The sequence below is a fragment of the Phocoena phocoena genome, chromosome 16 (assembly GCF_963924675.1).
Source record: "Phocoena phocoena chromosome 16, mPhoPho1.1, whole genome shotgun sequence".
Lineage (NCBI taxonomy): Eukaryota > Metazoa > Chordata > Mammalia > Artiodactyla > Phocoenidae > Phocoena > Phocoena phocoena.
In genome coordinates this window covers 38,878,966-38,901,886 of record NC_089234.1, presented here as the reverse complement: position 1 = coordinate 38,901,886, position 22,921 = coordinate 38,878,966, and the positions used below count along the sequence as shown (strand labels likewise).

Below are 22,921 nucleotides of genomic sequence, written 5' to 3'. Positions count from 1 at the left end.
ACTAAGATAGTGAAGAAAGCAAAGAAGGGAAGATTCTATAACATCTCCTAAAAAACTGACAGAGCACTGGCAGGGTATTAGGTATAAACGCAATTGATTTTCACTTCTATTAACCCATCTGTAGTATCCTTCTATCCAGCTTGTCTATTAGGTTTATATTTCGTGCTCAGGCTCAGCTGGGGCCTTCTGCATGAATTGGCTTAGCCTAAAACCTGTGCTTACTTGCAGTGGAAGTCAAAAATCAGAATCTGATACCATGGAGGAGAAAACTCTGTTGGCACATACAAATGCCCCCCTTAGGAACCCTCTTTCCAATCCTCTTTCCTGAAGAGCCCTAATGCTGCCTCACAATTCAGGCATTTACTACCAGCCAATGGACACTCTATGATGATGATAACAATGATATTAATAATAGCTCTTATATCCTTATATAGCTCCTGCCATATGCCAGACACGTAAATTAACTCATTCAATCCTCTGGAATCTCCTGGAATCGGTACTGGTGCAATTCCATTTTTCCTGTAAAGAGGTGACATCTCAGAGACATGAAAAAAATTGCCCAAGATCACACAGTTAATCAGTGGTAGAAACAAGAGTGAACTCCAGGAGTCTGGCACATAGACCCTGCAAACAGAGTAGAAATGGAACACTGAGAAGCGCTGAGTTTTGGAGTTAAAAGGAAACGTTGAGGTCCTTTGACAGAGAAAAAGCTATATGAGTGCCCCAAGGATAAAAGACACTTTTTATCAGGGTAAGAACCCATGTGCAGGACTCCACCCCTCAGGCAGGTCCTTTCCATTATACCACCTCCCACAGGACAGCATTTCTAATTCATCCTGATTCTCTATGCAAACTCTGAGACAGAGATTAATAGGACCTCCACGATTATGAGGAAATATTCCCTTCACTCTGAGTGCCACTCTCCCTGTTATGTTCAGATTCAGGGACTGACACAGTCCGAGACACAGTTAAAGGAGACCTCTCTTGTGAACAGAGAGACTGCCAGGCCCAGGTCACAGAGGAAACATGCGCAGGCACAGGCCAGGAACACAGTGGCGTCACCTCTGAAAATACAAAGTAATTGTCCTGAATGACTTGGCTGCCTTACACTCGAATTCTGTTAGTGTCTGAAAAGGACATAGCACCTCCCACCTGGAGGACACACCCTTCTCCCCAGGGAAAGGATAATTGGGTTGCTAGGTCTCTGAATGCTAAGGGAATCCCATATTTAAACTGACCTAATTTGGAACTTTAAATTGAAACCCAGATGCACCCAAATAGCAGCTCCACCAGCCTCAATAGAGTTCTTCATTTAGGATAAAAAGAGTATGTTTCCAGAAGTTCCTTTTTAAAATACAAATTAGTTGGAATACAGAGTGGGAGTGATCAAGGCGCTTTGAGGTGTTGACATACAGGAACACTGTAGCCTAAAATCACTTAGCATATTCACTAGTCTCATAAAGCCTTATGGAAATGGCACTTAGGATAGGTAAGTTTTGATGGTGGGGAAGAGAAGACGTAGAGGAGAGATGGCCCAGGGGGAAAGTGTCATGGGTAACCAGAGGATAATAGAAGGTATTTGAATGGCAGGTGTTGGCCTGATTTTTGAGAAAGAATTTACTTATTAAATAATTTTGACTTATTATTAAAGTCATTTGAGCATCACACTTAGCAGGTACTAATTCCTCCACGTGTCTCTCATTTCATAAGTTACTTAATACAACTGCATTACTTAAATTGGAATCAATCAGGGAATGCCATTATGTGGTCCCAGAGGGTAATAAAGATAAGAGAAAAAATTACAATGTCTAGAAACTCTTATTCTTATTTGCCTTTCAAAATAAGCCATAAGAGCAAATATTTACTATAATAATAATAATTCAGGTTATTACTTCCAATAATAATAATTCAGTATTTCAAAGTATTCCCCAAATTCCAATGAAACAAAGCTGATTCATGGTGCTGGAATGGCCAAGAGGGAGATGAATGCAATGTTAGAGCAGAAGGCTCTGGACCCAGAATGCCTGGGCTCAAATCCTAGTTTCACCACTTACTAGCCATGTGACCTTCAGCAAGGTAACTTCTCTGTGCCTATTTCCTCTGCTGTAAAATCAAGGTTGCTTTGAGATTAGATCAGAAATTACACATGAAGATCTTAGAACATTGCCAAGTAAGTGTGCATAAACCCCAGCTACTGCAGCTGTAATTCTCATCTCATTTCTGTGTTGATTTCACAATGCTTTACTGGAGGAAAACGGTTAGAAGAGAGAGAGGCTACGAGGTCAACATGTAGAAAATGTATTTTAGCCTGGAAGTCAGTGGCTTAGAAATTAACTATCCCCACGACTGGCTTGCTGTGCAAATTGGGAACAATTTCTCCCGACTCTGTTGCAGTTTTCCCAAGGCAGAGATGTTCTCTATCATAGGCAGGGCCTCCTAATTCAGTCAGTATAGAGTGATTTAAAGGAACCTGGGTAATTAGCAAGAGAAGCAGACCAGAAATCTGGTCTGAAATCACCCCAGAGTACAAACTTCTCAGGCTCTGTTATTTTCACTGTTATGACCAAAAAAAAAAAAAAAAAAAAATCAAAGTATTCAAAGGCACAGTACTCTTTATTGAATAAAATAGCCACCTAATTGGGGACAGAAGGCGAAGAGGTAGAAGAGATAAAGAAAAACATTAGTGAGTGTCATGTACCAAGCTCCGTGCTGTGCACTTATCCAATCACTTTGAATCACTATAACAACCCTATAAGGCAGGCATCATTATCTCCAATTTTGAAATGAAGAAACTGGAAGCCAGTTATAAATAACTTAACCCAAGTTTGCAAAGTTCTTAAAGGATGGAACTCAATATTTGAACCTACGTCAGTATGACTTCGTGATTCCATGGTTTTTTGTTCATTATTGACTATGACACCCTTAGACTTGTGAACCAATAATGAACAACACAGTGCAAAATATTGTGTATTCTAATATCCTGTGGTGAAACTAGAAAATGAGGAAAAAGAGGACAAAGTCTAGAGTAGTCAGAGGATATAAAATGTCCATTCTGCTTAGCAAATATGTATGAAATGCCAACTAACACGAGGCTAAGGGCTAAGAAGATGAGTGTTATGTCCTTGGTGAGTGTATGGCCCTCCCTCTCTTTATCCTACCTTCATTCCTCAATGAATGAATGAGGAACGAATGTATGTTCTGTCCTCCTTTTTCTTTTCCATCTGTCTCTAAACTAATCTTTCTGCCTTTAAGCTGCTCTCAACAAAACTCACGAGTTATCTTTCTAAAGTACACAGGGTCCTAGAATGCTTCCATGCCGTTCCCAGTGACTTCATAATACAACGCGAACGCTCTATCATGCCAATATTGATTTAATTCTTGCCTACCTTACCAGCTTTATCTTCTGTCACTCTCGCTCCCTCCCTCGAGAAACCCCCTCCCAACTTGAATTCAACATTCTAATCATACTCAGCTTCTCAACCATCCATATTATTTTCACTTACACCTCTGTCCCCTAGAGTCCCTTTCTTCTCCCTTCTCCTAACTCCTAGCCATCCTTCAAACTGGCCTGAGTAGAGGGAATGTATTCACTAGAAATTAATATGAAGTACAACATTGGAGAAGTTTGGTAATAAGATAGAAAAATTGACATTAGTTCATAGAGTTATATGAGTCCATTGGAATTATCTTAGTTGAAGAGTAATATAAAATGGATATTTAAGAAAATCAACCAGTGTTGTACAGATGACATTAGAGTTAGAAAAGACTAGAGGCTGAATTACAGCGATGATCTAGGTATTAAATGATGGCTGCAGAGATGATAATTAATGGCAGTGGGAATTCAAAAGAAAGCAAAGTATCAGAACTCAGTGGCTGACTAGAAATAAGGAGGCAAGGATTTAATAAGGGCAGTTTATACCAATGCATGTAAGTTAGCATAAAATCAGAATTTATATAATCTTTTTTTTTTCACTGTGATTGAAATGTATTATTTTGTTTATATATACATTTGAGCTGATTTTATTTTTGCAACCAAAAAATACTGCATTGACACAATTTAACCATTGACATACACTAGGATCTTTTCTTTCATCTTCAAATGTTGTCTAGCTGACTCTTGTCCTTGAAGCAAATTGTCCAATTTTGAGAGGTAGAACTATAAATCTAAGTAGTTGTATGTGTGGTCAGACTGCCGGGAATTTGTATGAGTAAATTTCATAGATGTTTCAGGAGGTACAGGCTGTTTTTCTTGCCCCCTCCCTTTATTTTCTGACACTGAGTCTTGGAAGTTTCTGGCTTTTCAGTGGAAAAAAAACCTGAATCGTGGAAACAAACACTTCAAATTATTCATTCATCAAGCCTCGCACAATCTGATCTTTAATCTTTCACTTTTTCTAAGCGCATCAGGTTGGGAGCAGCCATATGGTTGTAACGCTGGGAGGGCTGGGGAAGACTAGATGTGAGGCCAGGGCAGAATTGGGGGTTGCTGACAAAGAGCAGGGAGAAGAGGATCTGGATTTCTTTCAGAAGCCTGAATCTTTGGAGGGCAGTCTGCGATCGGGGATGAGAGACGGATGCTGCAAATTGGTCAGCTTGGGTTTGACTAGCTAAGTAGAGGACATGAAGAACACATGGCCAGAGCCCTGTGCTACTCATCCCGGTGAGATACAACTGTGGGCAAGTCAGCGCCCTGAAATTCTTACTACGGGAAACTGTCACCTGCCACTCTGTGAGAATTACAATTGCAGGCAATTCATAAAACACCGAGGGACTTCCCTGGTGGTGCAGTGGTCAAGAAGCCTCCTGCCAGTGGAGGGGACACGGGTTCGTACCTGGTCCGGGAAGATCCCACATGCCACGAAGCAACAAAGCCCATGCACCACAACTACTGAGCCTGTGCTTCAGAGCCCGCGAGCACCAACTACTGAGCCCCCGGGCCACAACCACTGAAGCCTGCATGCCTAGAGCCCGTGCTGCGCAACAAGAGAAGCCACCGCAATGAGAAGCACGTGCACCGCAACGAAGAGTAGCCCCTGCTCGTTGCATCTAGAGAAAGCCTGTGTGTAGCAACGAAAACCCAACACAGCCAAAAAAAAAAAAAAAACAACAACGGTACATTTTTTAAGAAAAGAAAACACCGAGCAGAGCCATTTGCTACATCTCTTATCAAGGTATATCAGATGGCAAGTCACCCTTACTCAGTGACCTAGTTATAGAATATCCATATAATTTTTTTTTAAGGGAAACTTAAGGCTGTCCTTTATTGAAAGAGTCAGATTGCCTCAGGGCCATTGTACTACAGAGCTTTAGATCGTTGGAATTTGTAAGCTTCACTCCAGGATTGAATGTATTCCATTAGTCAGTGATTGGCAGCCTTGGTGAACATTGAGTTTTCAACTTAATTTTTCCAAATTGGTCTGAAGAAACCAGATGCAGGAACTAAGTTCAAAAGGACAATCTCAACGAGAATAAAAAGAGACATGATAACACCAGACCTCACTAGCTCATCAGGTCTCTGTAATCAGCCACACAAATAATTGGTCCCAGGACTATTGGATAAACATCTGCTTTTAAGCTGAAGGATATCTACATTGTATGCTGTGATTACCACCATACCAATTTGTAAGTCAACTTAGAAATTCAACATACATGCAAAGAAATTCTACTCTTCTTGTTTGGTTATATGATTCTAGAATTTCTAAACTCTGCCAGTTTTCTTTCCCAGGGATCTTTAAGAAAGTCAGGCATGGGGTCAGAGTTGGGCATTATTATTGAGAGAAGATAACACAATAGCCACCTGTACCCTGATCTTACATGTGCTAGAACAATGACAACACCAAAACCATGTATGTATACGTATTAGCCATGGTTCTCCAGATAAACAGAACCAATATTCCAATTGGAATCCTAACTGGCTAATACATATACCTACATGGTTTTAGTGTTGTCATTGTTCTCGTATCTGTAAGATACATATAAATCTATTTATCTATCAATAGATAAAGAGGTTTATTATAAGGAATTGGCTCATCTGATTATGGAGGCTGATAAGTCCCAAGATCTGCAGTTGGCAATCTGGAGACCCAGGAGAGCCAACATGTAGTTCTTGTCTGAAAGCCAGAAGGTTTCCCAAGAAAAGCCAATGTTTCAGTTCCACTCTGAATGCAGGAAGAGACTGATGTCCTAGCTCAAGCACTCAGGCAGGGCAGAGTTCTCCCTCTCTTTTTTTTTTGTAATAAACTGGGTGTTTTCTCTTATTTAGCCTTTTTATTCTATTCAGACCTTCGGTTGATTAGGTGAGGCCCACCCACATTAGGAAGAGCAATCTGCTTTACTCAGTCTATCAATTCAAACATTCATATCATTCAGAAATACCCTCAAATACACACCCAGAATAATGCTTGGCCAAATGTCTGGGCACTCTGTGACCCAGTCAAGTTGATACGTAAGATTAACCATCACAGTATAACCTTAAGGGAATAGAAAGCACCTCATGTTGTCTGGTCTTAAGGATGTCCATTCCTTCTCCATTACCCCCTCCTTCATCCAACACATGCACAGTTTCCATCTGCTGTTAAAATTTTCCAAAATCTTTTTTGGATTAAAAAAACTGCTATTCATCTCTCAATATTCAATGTTGTCAAGTACAGGTCACTTATGAGGATCTCTGGTTCAGAGTTTCTGATATTCTTATCCAAGTTGAGCAGAAGCTGGAGGATTTGTAAGGGAGTGGTGGTGTCAGAACCAGCTACAAAAGGAAACTTCTTGTGTGATGTTGTGCTGTCAACACTGGCCACCAGGAGTTTATTCACCCTTATGTACATATACACATTCATAGCCACACATGTGCTTGTGCATTCCTACATATGTACAACCACACACAACCTGATGGTGCAGGCATAAACTCATCTCAGCCAGGGAGAGTGTGAAAATAAGGATGGGGACTCTAGGCACATGGAAAATGGGAAACAAGAACAAAGGAACCTAAGAAGAAGTAACTGGTGTATCTGGGAGACCTGATGGGCTTGAGCGCAGAATAGCTCTAGACTTGGATTGAGAGATAGTCAGAAAAGTAGAGTTAGGACCAGATCATGGTGGATACTGGGCGCCAGGCTAAGGGGTTGGACTGTTTCTTTATAGTTAATTATGAGACCAGTGAAGAATATTAGAAGGGACATTTTAGGGAGACTGATCTTGCAGGGGTAGGCAGTAACTAGGGGTAGTAAGCAGTGAAGTTTCATTCTACTTTGGCTGAGTTAAGTCTAGTAATGGAAGAGAGGGTGGAGGATGAGGATAGGAGTAAGAAGAGCAACAAGTAAGGATACATATGTACAGGAGCAGGAAAATGTCAAGATCCAGATTTCATGAGGAGCCTGTGCTGGAGGTGGTTCTGGATAAAGAGGCTATAAGGACTTCAGCTGTAGGTATTCATGGATCTGCTAAGGTGCTTCACTGTTAACTTGACTCAACTACTTCCTACATCTGCTCCTCTCTCTTCTAAAAGCCATCCTTACTTTCTACTCTCTATCCTTTCTGTACCTCACAGCTTTTGCTTCCTCTCCATATATAGAGCCACGACATAGAGTTTTATGCATACAGTGGTAATATGAATACCTTATCGGTTGGTCCTCATGGAAATGGAGTTGAATATGAATCACTTAGGCAAGAATCTAGGAAGAATGTGATTTTTTTGGTATTTCAAGGGCATTATTTGTAAATACTGGCAATTATGAAAACATCTATTCATTAAGTGATGAACAGTAGACAGGACAATTATTAGAGACAATTTTGAATTATTCTTTCTCCTGTAATCTCGTCTTTCTTTTATAGACTTTTTCTTTTTTTTTAGTAATTTTTTAAGATGTGTCTGTCCCAACTATTTGGCAGGTGGAATAAATTACTCTCCATATTTCATTTTGTTTGACATTTAACGTGCAAAGACTGATTTTTAACATGCATAGGTTCAGAAGTTCTAACCTCAGCTGCGTTTTATCACCTGAGGAGGTTTTAAACCATACAATTTCCTGGGCTCCACTCCAGACCAGTTGGGGTGGTAAGGGTGATGCCCAAGAGGTGGTAAGGGAGATACCACCTCTAGGGGTGGTAAGGGTGATGCCACCTCTAGGGGTCGTAAGGGTGATACCCAAGTACAGGTGATTATAACATGAGGCCAGGTAGGGAGTCTGTTCTTTCTCCATAGTTTCTGCTAAAATTTAGAAACACCTGCAGTTAAATCTTGAAGTCCTATTTTGACAAGACATGCATAGGTTAACACTTCCTCTCCTGTCTTTCCTTGTGTAATTTATAGTTTCAAGCTAAATTCCAGGGATTTAAAGGCTCTTTGTTGATATTTAAAGGGCATTTGAAGCAAATAAATGGTGAAATGTCTTTTGAAGCCAATAAAATACACCTCTGTAATATCTACTTAATGGGAATATGTTAAAGAGCAGGAGGTGTTTCCACTGGACCATAAATTATGCAATGTTAAACAGATTTTTTAAATGAAAATAAAAACTTCTGACCATTTGAAATCACTTTTTTCTCATACAAGAAGGATTTCCAGATGTCAGGATTGTTTTGCAGTAATGATGATCTGTGGGCCAGATGAATGTGCTTAACTTTCCCAAGAGTTTGGGTAACATTTTCTTTTCAAAAGAGATTGTGTGTGACTCCTGATTTTTAATTATTTTTTTAAAAATGTTGGGAAGACATGTCTTCTCATCCCCTGAATGTAATATATAGACCTTTATTTATATATATATAAAGGTGTAATTATATACACAAAGAAATGTATAAATATTGCAATCCAATCATTTGTCTATTATACTTCTGCTTGTTCTTTTTCTCTGATAAATTCTAAGTTGGTAGCCCCAATAGTATTTTCTTCTCTGGTATAGTTTTATTTTTGTCTATAGATATTTTTACTGTGGTACAATTTCCCCAGTATCTTAGGATGTGCTATTTTAAGTTACTCTATTTAGGACTTGGAATGACTCCAAGTAAGATGGTATATGGATTTAAACATCAACAAACAGTAATCAAAATATCAGCTTTTTACATCTTTGAAAAAATAGCATTTAGAAAGTTTGTCTGTCAGCATTGCTTCTCTACAACTGTTAATAACTTGTCTTAAAAACATGGTGTACCTTCCAGATAGAATCAGCAACTTTTTTACCCAGGGGTGTCACCAAAGGAGCAGGAGAGAGAACAAAGTACAGGATTAAAGAATGGAAGGGAGTAAGAAACAGGTAGACAGCTACTTAGAGACAGGTAGACAGCTACTTAGATTCAAATCACAGTTGTGTCACTTATTACCTAAGTAACCTTGGGCTCATTAATTTCTCTAACTTGGTTTATTACCTATATCAGAGGAATGACAATACCTACCCCATTAAGTTTTTATAAGGATTAAATGAATTACATTTTAAGTTTTTAGAACATAGCCAATAGTAATCGTTCAGTTAATGTCAGCTATGTTTATTGTTTGTATTATTTGAAATCTGTTCTAATATTGCCCCATAATAGGCAAAACCAAGTATCTTGGTTTAATTTTTGTTTTTTTCCGACCACTAAATGACCATATTTAAATAAGTTTATGAACTATTTTTTCTGTGAATTTACTGCTTATGTCCTTTGCTCTTTGTCCACTGACTTCTGAGCCCCTTTACTATTGATTTTAAAGTACTCTTTGTATATTGCAGATATTAATTCTCTGTATATTATGTAAGTAGCAATCATTTTCTTCTAGTCTGTGGCTTCCTTTTAACTTTATGTTGTCATTACAGATATTTGTAATTTTTATGTAGTCACATCTGTTAGTCTTTTCAATCCTGGCTTTTGGTATGCTTGGTTAGGAAGACTTCCTGCATTACAAGATTAAAAAAATGTCCTCCCATATTTTCTTCTAGCAGTTATACAATGTTGTTGAAAGGTTATTTCTTTAATTCACTTAGAATTTTGGTATGTGTTGTGAGATGGTATGCCAACTTTATCTTTCTTCTCAAATTTTCTATGATCTCCCTATGATTGCACCTATTGGCAGTTCCAATATAAACACAATTATGGGTCTAGACTTTTTTCCATTCCATTAATCTATTTGTCTATTCCTGTGCCTATTGTATTTATTTTTATTAAAGTATAATTCATCTACAACACTATGTTAATGCCATGTACACAACATAGTAATTCCATATTTCTATATATTACCAAATGATCACCATTGCCTGTTTTAATTTTAACTTTTGATTAGGCTAGTTCCAAACAACTCTACACTTTCAATGCATGTTGTGATATGTATTGCCGTTTTCCCTGCCAGATGAACTTCAGAATCAGTTTGTCAAATTTCAAAATAATTTAATTGGAAATTAAATTGGTATTGCACTAGATTAATAATTTTGGAAGAATTAATCTTTATAATAATAAGACCTCTATTTACCCAGGCTTTTAGATCCTCCAGTAGAATTTTATCATTTTCTTCATATAGATTTTGGATATTTCACATTGTTTGTTATTATATATATATTTTTTATATTGTTCAGATTCTCATTTCATTTTTTTCTGCTTAAATACGGAACATTTTTATAACTGTCCTCGCAGTATTCTTTTATTAGTTCTAATAGTTTTATATAGTTGATTTACTTCTTTTGACTGAGAATGAATGATTGCAGTGTTTCACTATTTGGTGTGATGTTTGCTACATGTCTCTGATAGATACTGTATCAATTTAAGAATTACTATTGTATTGCTAACTTACTAAGAGTTTCTTTTTTTAAACCACTAGTGGGTGTTGAATTTACATTTACTGGGATGATGATTTTTTTTCTTCTTCATCAATGAAGTGAATTAAACTAATAGAATCCCTGATGTTGAATAATCTTTGTAGTCTTGTAGTAAACCCATCGTGTTTATTGTATATTAGTCTTTTGATATTTTGCTGTATGCAGTTCATATCTATATTTGTGATACTGATCTATAGTCTTCTGTTTTGTGATATATTTGTCTGGCTTTGTATCAGAGATATGCTAACTTTGTCAATAATTTCATAAGTTTTTTGTTATTATTCTATGCTTCAAAAGCTTTCTATAATAAAAAATATATTTCTTAAATGAGTCTGTAAAACTCGTTTAAGAAAACTTAAAGTTTATAAAACTTGCCTAATAAAGCCATTTGGACCATGTGTTATTTGGGAGGAATACAATGAATTTTTTCAATACAGTTTACAGTTATTGGTATATGCAAATTTTTTACTTACCCTTGAAGCAATTTTGAAAATTCACAGTTTTCTAGGTAATTGGTTACTGCATCTAATTTTTCAATTTATTGATAAAAACATAGTCTTTAAAAGTCTCTTGATGTGTGGTTATATTCATTTTCCCTTTGTTTTTAAAATAGGCTTTCTTCTTTTTACCTTGTCAAGATTGCCAGAGGTGTGCTAATTTACCCATCTCTTCAATCAGCTCTTACATGTATTTTTCAAGTCTACAGATTTTTGTGTTTTATTAATTTACTTTTATCTTTAATTCCTTCTGATTTCTTTTAGTCTCTTTTGCTTTTTCCTAGCCTCCTTAGTCAAATGATTATCGCTTATTAGAAAAATGCTGAAGAGAAAGTTTCCTAAGAATTTAATCTTGACCACATCTCATAGTTTTTGATGACTTGCTTACACTGACATTCATTTGTTAATATAATTTAACTTTTAAAAACTAGAGTAAGAGCTGCATATTACAGACAGCTAAAAATAGCAAGAATGATAAAAATAATTTTTTAATGCACAAAGAAGATAGAACGAGTTAGCCTTTTATAATCACTCTGATGAATATAAAACTTAACACAAATGAAATCAGACTATACATTGTTTTGTAATCTGCCTTTTTTTACTTGATTATATTTTACAAATATCTGCTTAAATAACATGTTCTACTAGAACATCAGTTTTATTAGCTGTACAGTACCACTGCTTATTAATATATTTCATCATCGGATATTTAGATTGTGTCTAATTTTTATTACAAAATTAACATGCTGTATGAGACACCACACACACACACACACACACACACACACACACACACACACACACACACTGAGGACTTTAAAGATTTTTCCTACTGAGAAATGAAAACAAATGAAATAACTGGATTATTAAAACAATATGAAAGAAATCAAGATAATACATTCAAAACTGCACTTTTCTTCACCCCGGACAGTTTCTAGAAAGGAGAATAACCACTCAGAGAGCCATAGATGGTGGTTAAAAAGTCAACCAAAGCAGCAGATAAGGAACAAAGAAGGAATGTTTACTGGGTATCTTCTGTATGTCAAGCACTTTGTTAGATGCTCTCATATCCATTATCTGACTTATTTAATCCTTTGTTTAGAAAAAAAAAAAAGGAAAGAAAAACATTTAAGTATCTGTGTTCCTATTCTTTTCTTAAAATAGGAAACAGTGTCCCAGAATAGTGAAAATCATGGTGGCAGAACTGAAATTTAAATGCAAGCTTGTCCTTCTCTAAAAATGTGAAACCTACTCTAGAAAGAGGATTTTGTCAATAATTACCAGTAAAATTAATATATCTACTATGAAAAACTTTATTTTTCTTTATTTTAAGGCTTGTCTAAACTCAAATTGACCAGGCCCAACTTAATGCATTACTAATGCCTGAATAACATAGAAGGGGTTCTGGTTAATTTGATTTTTTTGCTGATATCCATTGCTTTTTAAAAATTAAGATGCCACATATTAAGACTCTGTGAGATGTTTTTATGGTTACGCTTTGGAATTTTATGTATGCGTATTCTCTATTAATTTTGCTATGGTTCATGATGCACGGCCAAATAAACAGCTATAACATTAATTCACTTCCAAAATGAGCTTAAGACTGATTGTAAACATTTTTCCAAAGAGAATATTAGAGCTAATTTACATTTTTTATCAAGTAACACAAAGTAATTTTTACTTAGCCTCATTAGGCAAATGTGTAAACTTTGGTCATAAATCCTTCACAAACCATTTCAACACAATTTGGAACTCCTTCGGTGTAAAATTCCCAGGAGATACTAGAAGGCTGAAATTCATGATAAAATCACTTGTACAACTTGCATGTTGCATTAAGAGTTATGTCCAGCCTACATCATGCAACATCCGTATACAATAAGACACTAGGGAAAGACTGGATTGGGTTTGGAGAGGTCCGGAAGGCAAGTGAAGCTACCATCAATTTGAAATGCACCTGGCACATTGCTAGTACAGGCCCTCCACAATCACAAAGGACACCTCTCCTCTGTTTACCAAGTCAGAAATAGGCTTACTTCCCATTCAATTTCCTTATCCGTCCTCTTTGGAAAAAAACCAAATAAGATAGAAATGATAATATTAACAAAACTACTCCATTTCCTAACTCTAAATTGTTAGTACAATGGCTGGCATTGTATGCCTGTAATATATTAAACATTTTAAGATATTAAACATTTATTGACCTTTTTGTTAAAGTTGAGGATAATTACTTCATTTAGTTTTTTACCAAGAAACCTTCTAACTTTAGTTCTCTGCCTTTATCCTTCATCTCCTTTTTGTTCTTCTCTGCCTATCATTCACAGCTACCATTTCAGCTTTTGCTTTTCTAAGTCATCCTTTCTTCACTCTTTAAGTGTGCTTTTCCATCGTGTACTTCTCTTACCTTTGTCTCATGTCTTGCCCAATTTACTATTTTGAGAGACTTTAAAAGCAAACAAACAAAAAACTTGTTTTCCCACTTTCTCTGTTTCCCTAGCTGCCAACTTATGTTCCACCAGGGCATTAATATCTTCCCACTTTGCCATAACTTCAGGCAAACCTAGAAAACAAACATCACCCCAAATTCTCTCACATTATCATATTTTTCCTTCCACAACTTGCTTCTGTATGTGAGCCCAATTTTTATGTATGCTTTTCTTTATAGATTAGGGTTATAATTTAAGAGCAGCATACAGTATCTTCCTGACAGCTCTAGATTCGGAAAAGTCATAATCTACCACCCTAGCTGCTGCTCTCCTCCAGCTTCCTTCTTATTTTGTTCCCTGCCACCTTCCCCGAGCCAGGACACACTGGCACTGGAGGACATCAGGGTCAAGGGTCAGGAACAGCAGCTCTGATCTTGCCCAACAGTGAACTCTGGAAATTGCTACTGATCGGTATCAGCCAAGCGATGAGGTGAGCTGTTCACTCCAGTCCACCTGAGACTCTAAGGAAGGCAGAAATCTTGAACCCCCAATAACTTCTAGGTTCTTTTTATCTTCATCAAATAGGCAGTAACATTGCAAATACTAAACCAGAAAGGCATTGAGAAGAAAAGTGAATCCAAACATCAACTCTATTTTTGAATCACTTTGCACTCAAAATTTTAGTCTTACAAAATTTTACCCTCCCAAATACAATGACACATTCAAAAATGCAGAGAAACCATGCAAATCAATTTCTCACACAGAGCAAATTCATTCTAGGATAGAACTTTCAGGAAGCGACTGGAACAAGCATAATAATAAGTGTTAGGAAATTAGCCGCAGACTAATTTTACTTCTGATCCAGTGCAAGTCACTATCATTTATAAAATGCTGATCCAAAATCTTTGGTTTGTTCCATAAGTATTTACTGAGCACTTAGCATAATGTCAGGCTAAAACTCTCGGGTAAAGATGAGTACAACATAGTCCGTACATGCAGGACATTCACAGTTTAGTTAGGTAATAACTAAACTATAATAATTATAGTACCGTCTGCAACAACCGAGGGATGCACAAGCTTTCTTGAGAGCATTAAGGAAGTGGCACCTAACATCACCCAAAGATAGGATCAAAGGAAGCATCACAGAGCAGATAATATTTCAATCAAGTCTGGCAGGATCAACAGGGTCAGTGTAGTGAGACCAATGTGAGAAGAGAATTGTAGATAAGAGAAGGGAAGAGAAGGAAAGGGCATTTGAAGCAGAGAGCCCAGAAGTATAAGAAAACACGGGACCTCCCAGTGGCAGGGTATGTGAATGACACTGGAAGTGGAGTCTGGGAGCTAGTCCTGAAGAGATGAGGTATGATGCTAAGGACTTGACTTTATCCTCCCAGCAAGTGGTTTTGCAATTCTACCCCTTGGAATTAGAGATTAATAATAATAATAATTAAATAATAAAACAGCTAACACTTCCTGGGCAGTTAGTAATCATCAGGATCCACTTTAAGTAAGAATACATTCAAAATACTTAATCCTTAAAAGCAACCCTATGAAACAGGAGCTAATATTATCCTAAATTTTAAATGTTAGGAAACTGAGACTCAGTTTCCACTGAATGGAAGCAGAGGAACAAAAGAGGGGAGCATTTTTATACAGCAGGTTTGGTGGCGAGTACACAGTTGAACAAAGTATTACTTTGCTGAGAAAAAAGAGGATGGGAGACACTGAGGGCAGATTAGTGGAAGCTGGCAGAGCTGGAAGAGACCTCTCATTTTTTGCATTATTAGCTCCTCCCTCACTCATTTTCAGAATGAATAAGGAAGGAGGAGAAGGAAAGGAAATTACACAAGGAAGTGCTGTCATGTCCAGCAGGTCCTTTCTACAATGTCTTTGCTATTCCTCCCCTCCAACATGAGTGATTAGCAGTAAGTCAGGTGGGAGTACTTGCTGTATGCCGGACCTAACTAAACACTTGACAGGTATGTTCTCATTTCATCTTCACAACAGCAATGTCACAGCCTGCCTGTTACCCCAATTCACAAATGAGCAAACTGATGCTGGGGGGAGAGGAGTCCATGATTCTTTCCTATAATATTGCCTGTATTCTTTCTCCATCCAACTTTCTTTGCCCCTTTCTTCCCTCATCCATTCTCATCTAGATAACCATGCTGTTCCATGAACCTCTGGAATTTCTTACTGCACAATCTCTGAGAAGTTGGGGTGATTGCCTCTCCCTTTCTGCTTTTATATTTTACTTATCTATGCCTAACAATAGTCTAGCACTCACTACATTCCAGGAATTCTTCCAAAGCCCTTCCAACGTATTTACTCATGTAATACAATACCCCCAGAGAAATGTTACTGCTTCCTCAGTTAAAGATATTGAGTTACCAAGAGGTTAAGGAACTTTTCCAGGGCGCAGAGTAAGAGGCAGAATGAGGATTTGAACTCAGGAGGTCTAGCTCTAGGGTCCGCATCCCTATTCAGGCTTCATCTTCCTTGACTTAGCAGGTCTTGGCACACCTGACCACGCACTTGATCTCAAAATCCTTTTCTTTTTCTTGGCTTCCAATCCACCTCTCTCATTTGGCTTACCTCCTACCTACCCGGCTGCTTCCTCTCATTCCCCTTTGCTGATTCCTCCTCGTCCCTCCAACTTCCAAAAGTTAGAGTACCCCAAAGTAGGACCTATTTTCTATACTCCGTCCCTACTGATTTCATCCAATTTCACAGCTTAATCATCATCTCTACACAGAGAGCTGCCAAATCGATATCTCCTGTCTGTAAATCTCCCATAACATCCTGACTCAGATATCTAACTGTGCACTGAACCTCTTCCCGTGGCTGCCTAATGGGCATCTCGAAATCAATGTGCCTCCACCTGAGCTCCTGCTCTTCTTCCACAGACTCGTTATTCCTCATCTCAGTAAGCTGGCAACTCCATTCCTCTAGTTGCCCAGGCCAAGAAACGATGTCATCCTCAACTCCTCGTTTTTCTCTCTCACAAGGCATCCAACTCATCTGTAAAATCTATTCCAAGATTCGATCAATTTTCAGCACGCTCACTGTCACCACTCTAATCCAAGCCACTATTCTCTCGTACCCGGATGTCGCAGTGTTTCTAACTGGTCTCCCTGCTTCTCCCCTCGACCCCTCTAACCAGAGCAAGGCAAGTGAGGCACTGCCTCAAATGCAAAATGTAAGAGCCATCAAAAAACTCAGTAATTAAGACAAATGATATTTTAATGCAATTAAAAAAAATAAAAATCAATGGAAAAACAAATCCATGATGAACAAAATGGCAAAATTCAAATAAAAACAGGATCAGAGTGACTGCCTGACCACCCTTGCCTCACCTTAGCCCCAACGCTGCCTGACTCCCTTCAGTGTTTTCTCGACGGTTAGAGTGAGTCTGTTAAACATAAGTAAAATCTTCACATCTCAGGGCAAAAGCCAAGGTCCTTACCGTGACCTACAAGATCCTTCATGACCTGGTCCGCCATTATCTCCCTGACCCCAGTTCCCACTTCTCTCATTCACTCAGCTCCATCCTCTCCACATAGGCCACTGTTTCATCGACAAGCTCCCACCTCAGGGCCCTCCAACTTCTTGGAATGCTCTCCCCCAAATACATCCCTCATTTCACCCACGTTCCTTTCCAAATTCACTGTATCAGGACCACACTATCTAAAATTCCATCCTCCTCCCAACACATATACTTCATATTGCTCTTCCATTCTTTATTTTTTTCTCCTCAGAAATTAACATAAGCACAGTGTATATTTTGCTCATTTATCTTGTTTACCGTCTCTCACAACCACTATAAAACTCCATGAGATTTTGCGCGGAGAGGAGTTTGTTTTGCTCTCTGATTCTCAGTGTCTCAAAAATTCTCGGATGATGGTAGGTACCCAGTAAACAAGTTTTGAATGAATAAGTAATACATGTTTATGAGTGCTTTCCTTTAGCTCCAATGGTCTTAATGCCTGCTATATATAGGTTTTGAATTCTATTGCCTCAATAAATTACACTGGGAGCTACTCTTCAAAATGCAGTAGCTCAGATCTGAAGAACCTGCAAGGTGTTAAATTAGAAAATGTATTGCAAAACGTTTCTTTCAAATTTGACCAAATTTTTAAACAAAAGTTTGACTTGCTTAAGAAAATATTTATCTTGGATTCGAGTTCACTCCTTAGATTAAGTCAATGTTGAAAGAGGGGGTTGTTTCTGAGAAATAAACATTGAAGATCAAGTGTCTCTTAAGGCAAATTCTGAATTTTGTTTCTATGTCCTGATTTCCAATGACTTGATTCTATGTTGAGATATTATACAGATTTTCTCAATGTCAGAGTGAACCTATGTGTGATCAAAAGACCATTCTGATGTTAAAATATTTTTAATCACCTTTATTAATAATTAACCAAAACTAAAGGCAGGTTTTACAAATAAAACTTGTCTCGCCATGAATTGCTATCTCTTGATGGAGAAGATGAAGTTCAGCAAAGAGCAAACCTACAACTTGGCGAGAAGACAACAGACTTTGCCTTCCAACCTCGGTTAAGACATGCAAGACTAACCTCATCAGACCCCAGTCCATCCATGGCCTCACTGCTCTTACAGGTTAAATCCAGCACTGTGGGAGCATTTGAGAGTATCCTGATGAAAAGGCAATTTTAGTAACATTTGAGAAAAGTGCATGAGTTAGAATTAGTCTTAAAGGCTAGTTTTTCTTTGTAAATCTTCAAAATTCCTTTTTTTAATTTATATTTTTTATCGAAGTATAGTTGATTTACAACTTAGTGTTAGTTTCAGGTGTACATCACAGTGAAGTGATTCATATATATATATACACATACATACACACATATATATACATATATATATACAAAACTGAATATATATATATATTCTTATGCAGATTCTTTTCCCTTATAGGTTATTACAAAATACTGAGTATAGTTCCCTGCGCTATACAGTAGGTCCTTGTTGGTTATCTATTTTACATGTAATAATGTGTATATGTTAATCCCGAACTCCTAATTTATCCCTCCCTCTTCTTTACCCTTTGGTAACCATAAGTTTGTTTCCTGTGTCTGTGGGTCTATTGCTGTTTTGTATATAAGGTCATTTGCATCTTTTTTTTTTTAGATTCCACATATAAACAACATCATATTCGTCTTTGTCTGGCTTACTTCACTTAGTATGGTAATCTCTAGGCCCACCCATGTTGCTGCAAGTGGCACAAAATGCCTTTGTAGTTTTATCTTTTAAGAGGATTGTATTGTTTCATAGAGATTTCTACGACTGTACTCACAGCAGTTTAGGATTAAAAACTGAATGTAGGTCTCGTTTTATGCCTACCTTGTAGTATCCATAGAAAGGGTACTTACACTATAAATGTGTCACTAAAGCTACACGTCCAATCTGAATCGCTACATATATATATCAAACCACCATAATCAGAAAATACTTTCCAATTTGTCTTAGTCAAGATAAAAAGATTCAAACAAACAAACAAACAAAACACTGCCTTTTGCAAAGTAACAGACACAGAAGCTGGTGTATTAACTGAGTTAGCCAACTGTCCGTAAAACACAATGCCCTAAAGCTGGGCAGGGAGTGAAGCTGCCATATAGACAGCACTAACTAAATACTTCTTGAGAGAATGAATGATTGAAAACTGAACTGATCTGGGTCAGAAGCAAGCAAGAATTATGAGAAAAGTCTAGGGCAAGAACGGCCATGCTTATATACAGAACATGAAATTGTTTTATCCCTGTAACAGCTAATGAATATTCTCGCTGGAATCTAGTTGTTTTTTAATTTGGTTTTCTAAATTATATTGAAAATATTACTTTCTAGATGATGCTTGTCTATTGTTTGGGAACTTTATTTTTAATTGAGTATAATTGCTTTACAATGTTGTGTTAGTTTCTGCTATATTATTCTATTACTTTCATAATAGAATACTTTGAAGCTGCATTTTACTCGGATTATCTCGGCTTCACTTTTGTCACCCAATTGTTTACCCATTCCTTGTATTATTAATGGTACCTTTACCCTGAACCTTTACATGAAAACCAAAGTGGTACAGGAAATCCCAATGCATAGAACAGAAAAGTTCTTAAAGGGCCTATAGTGAAATACATTATATTTGCATGTGATTCAAATCAGTGTAAAAAAAAGCTTCCTTTGTCTTAGTTGGCAGAGTGCATCAAGCAGAGAGAAATCCCAGCACAGAACCTTCACTGAGTCACTCCCACTCTAATCCAGTGGGTCAATGCACTCGCCTCTGTACATGGGAGCCTCCAGGGGCTCACACCATCATAGCCTGGGACCTTCACCATGGACAAGTCCTTGTGCTGGGAACCTGTGAATTTGAACAACCATCAGATTTGGAATGGAGTTCAAACCATGTTCCCTGATATAAAGTATAGATAACGAAATGCTGAAGTTTCATATTCACATCTACATAGATCAACATGGACATATGTAAATTTTCCTAATTTCTTAGATTTTACAAAGGGCTTCATGTCCTTTTCTGAGTGGTCTATGCGATATACGATCCAGGTGTCAGTAGGCCCTTCCAACACCATTCAAAAGGATCCATTGTTCTTATTTTGTTAAAACCCATGTGACGTTTTTATTACAGAGTAGTTTGCATGATGACTTCTGTACATCTGATACCAGCACACTCTGATCTAGAAATTTATCTTTGAAGAATAAGTAGATAAATGTCTCAGGTAACAGACAGAATAGATAAATGAAGCTAAAACTTTCAGGATCTTCATACCATATCCTCGTCAATTTGATTTAGTAATGGTGCTTTCTTCCCACATCTGCAAGGACCATTCCTCATACTTTTAATTGGCAAGAATGAATTTGTTTTTGAGCATTTGGTGACATTCTGAGATAATTGGACTGAGAACTACTGGTCTGCATTCTAAGTGGAAAAAGGACATTATTCAGTGTTGACTTCTAAATTTCAACTATAATTGAACATTTTTTTTTAACTTTTTTTAATGAGGATATTTAACTGCCCTGGTTTGTGGGTGTCTGTTAGTTGCTCTAACCTTAATGAGTAATTTATAGAGAATGTTTCCTAAAGATGTCCTACATGAAAAGGACAAGTTTGGACTTGGTAATAGTAATTTACTTAATTTATCTTAAATTTGGTTTCAGTGAGCAACCCTAATTAACCTGATTTTTTGCTGATAATCACTCTCAATGGAATCAAATCACAAATCCGGGGATGGATTGAGCGGCACCCAGAAGGAAGCAGCCCTCCGCGCACTGGTCCAGCGCACAGGATATAGCTTGGTCCAGGTAGGAACTTCTTGTGCCATCTGCTGAAACTCACCACTGAATTCAGCGTGGTGGGAATATTAGCGATCCTAACATGCAAAATGTGATCGGTCAGTCGTATAACTCTTTAGTTGGACATTCCTTTCCAGGGGGGAAGGAAGTTGGATCATTTCAGTTTTGTAGGTGATCTTCCAGGTGATATTCTTTCTACTCTGGGTTATCAACTCAATTTTGCCTTGCCATTTGGAAGCAGAACTAGTGTTAACAGTCATAAAGACTATCACAGTTTTGAAAGGCCAGTTTAGTATAAGAAAAGGCAGCTGGAATTCACCACCCAGAGCTTGTCAGTGAACGAGAACCCAGCTGGTGCTTCAAGAACCAGAAGAAAACAAACTATCCAAGAACTTGCCTTAGTGTCTAGAGAGATTTTTGACTGCAGATGTAAAACAACTTCTAGATGAAGGATCCAAGAACTGACCATCTGGTCAACCTAGCTATTCCAGGATGCTTTCTCATAATACCTATTCAATCTGTTTAGGATGTATAATAATTTCTCTCCATGTTCAGCATTTTTGAAAAAGAAAGAAGAAAAACTATCCTAAAACTATCTATTCATTATCACTGGTTGTTATGAATTGTCTGTACATTATTATTGTCTTTATGATAAACTGTTAGAGAGCTTATGATATATTGAAAAACAAACTAGTTTTAGACATATAAGTTAATTATCTTACTTGAAGAAATAATGTTGCTTTTTTAAATGTTGTTCTTTTTACAGTAAGACAAAGTATTTTACTGTTCAGCTATTATATTTTATCACATACTTTCCCAACTTAACCAAATCTTTGTGCTATTATGAATACGAAAGTCATAAGTGGGTAATAATAACATATACAATAGTGTCCTTTATTACATGCTCCTTTGTCAGATCAGTTGAAAACTAAATGTAGTACATTTTGCGATAATCTTATAAGTCATGGCACGCTTTGTTAGAGATAATATAATGCTCAAAGTTATTTCTAATTTTTCATCCTAATGAAGAGTATTTATTTAGACTTTTTAAAGATTTCAGAGAGTATTATTTCACAGAAGCCTTCTGAAAGTTTCATTTAAGTCAAGGGAGATACTAATGTATTATTAGTTTTTAATACTTAATAAAAGTCTATTTTAGGGTCATTACTAAACTTTTAAATGTCTTCATCTCCAAATTTAATGTGCTTCAAAATTAACGCCTGATTGAAAATTTTTATGCAGTCTTTTCCCACATAAAGGGGTAGTTCATAATCCATAGAGAAAATGCTATAGCGTTTACAGTCTATAAAACAGATACACTTAGAATAATAATTTTTTACATTTGCTCAGGTACAATTAGTTGAAAAAATGTTTTTATCTTTTGTAGTCAGCAGTTTCATAAATGTTATAAAATCAAAAATGTTTTATATCAGTTTATCTTTTTAACTGCTTTGTATCTGAAACACTCATGCAAAGATAGTGGTAATGGAAAGCACTTAAACCCTTTTGAAAACCAATTTGTCAATATTCATACATAAGTGTACTCCCCTTCTGGAAACAAACCTTTAATGATCTGAAATATAATGATGAAAACATATATAAGCCTTTCTAGTGTGACGCTATTTCTAATATCTCAATATCATAAACCTAATGTATAAAAGGAAATTATTAACTATGAATATATAAGCATACTCAACAAACAGAACTTTAGGAGAAATAATCCTAAAACAATATAAACTGTCCATCTAATTTTATTCTGGGCACTGGTTCTTTCATTCCCCCCAGATGAAATTCAGGGAAAGTCTCATGACTTTTTTGGTAACTTTCAGCTAATAAAAGATCCTCCACTAAATAATGAATAAGTCTTGTCCAGTAGAATAAAAACTTAACTTTATTCAAAGTGAAA

General features: G+C 37.0%; 1 protein-coding gene across 2 annotated transcripts in view; it reads left to right on the top strand.

Annotated features, from left to right (window-relative positions):
• The window catches only part of A1CF (APOBEC1 complementation factor), a 77,646-nt gene that overhangs the window by 4,390 nt on the left and 50,335 nt on the right, over positions 1 to 22,921 (top strand). The window contains exon 2 of one of the 2 annotated variants that reach the window (XM_065893809.1): positions 20,881 to 21,024. In XM_065893809.1, the coding sequence (XP_065749881.1) occupies positions 20,926 to 21,024 (99 nt within the window). In that variant the 5' untranslated portion in view covers positions 20,881 to 20,925. Of the gene's footprint in view, positions 1 to 20,880; positions 21,025 to 22,921 lie in introns of those variants that run through there. The other variant, XM_065893810.1, reaches the window with a different exon arrangement.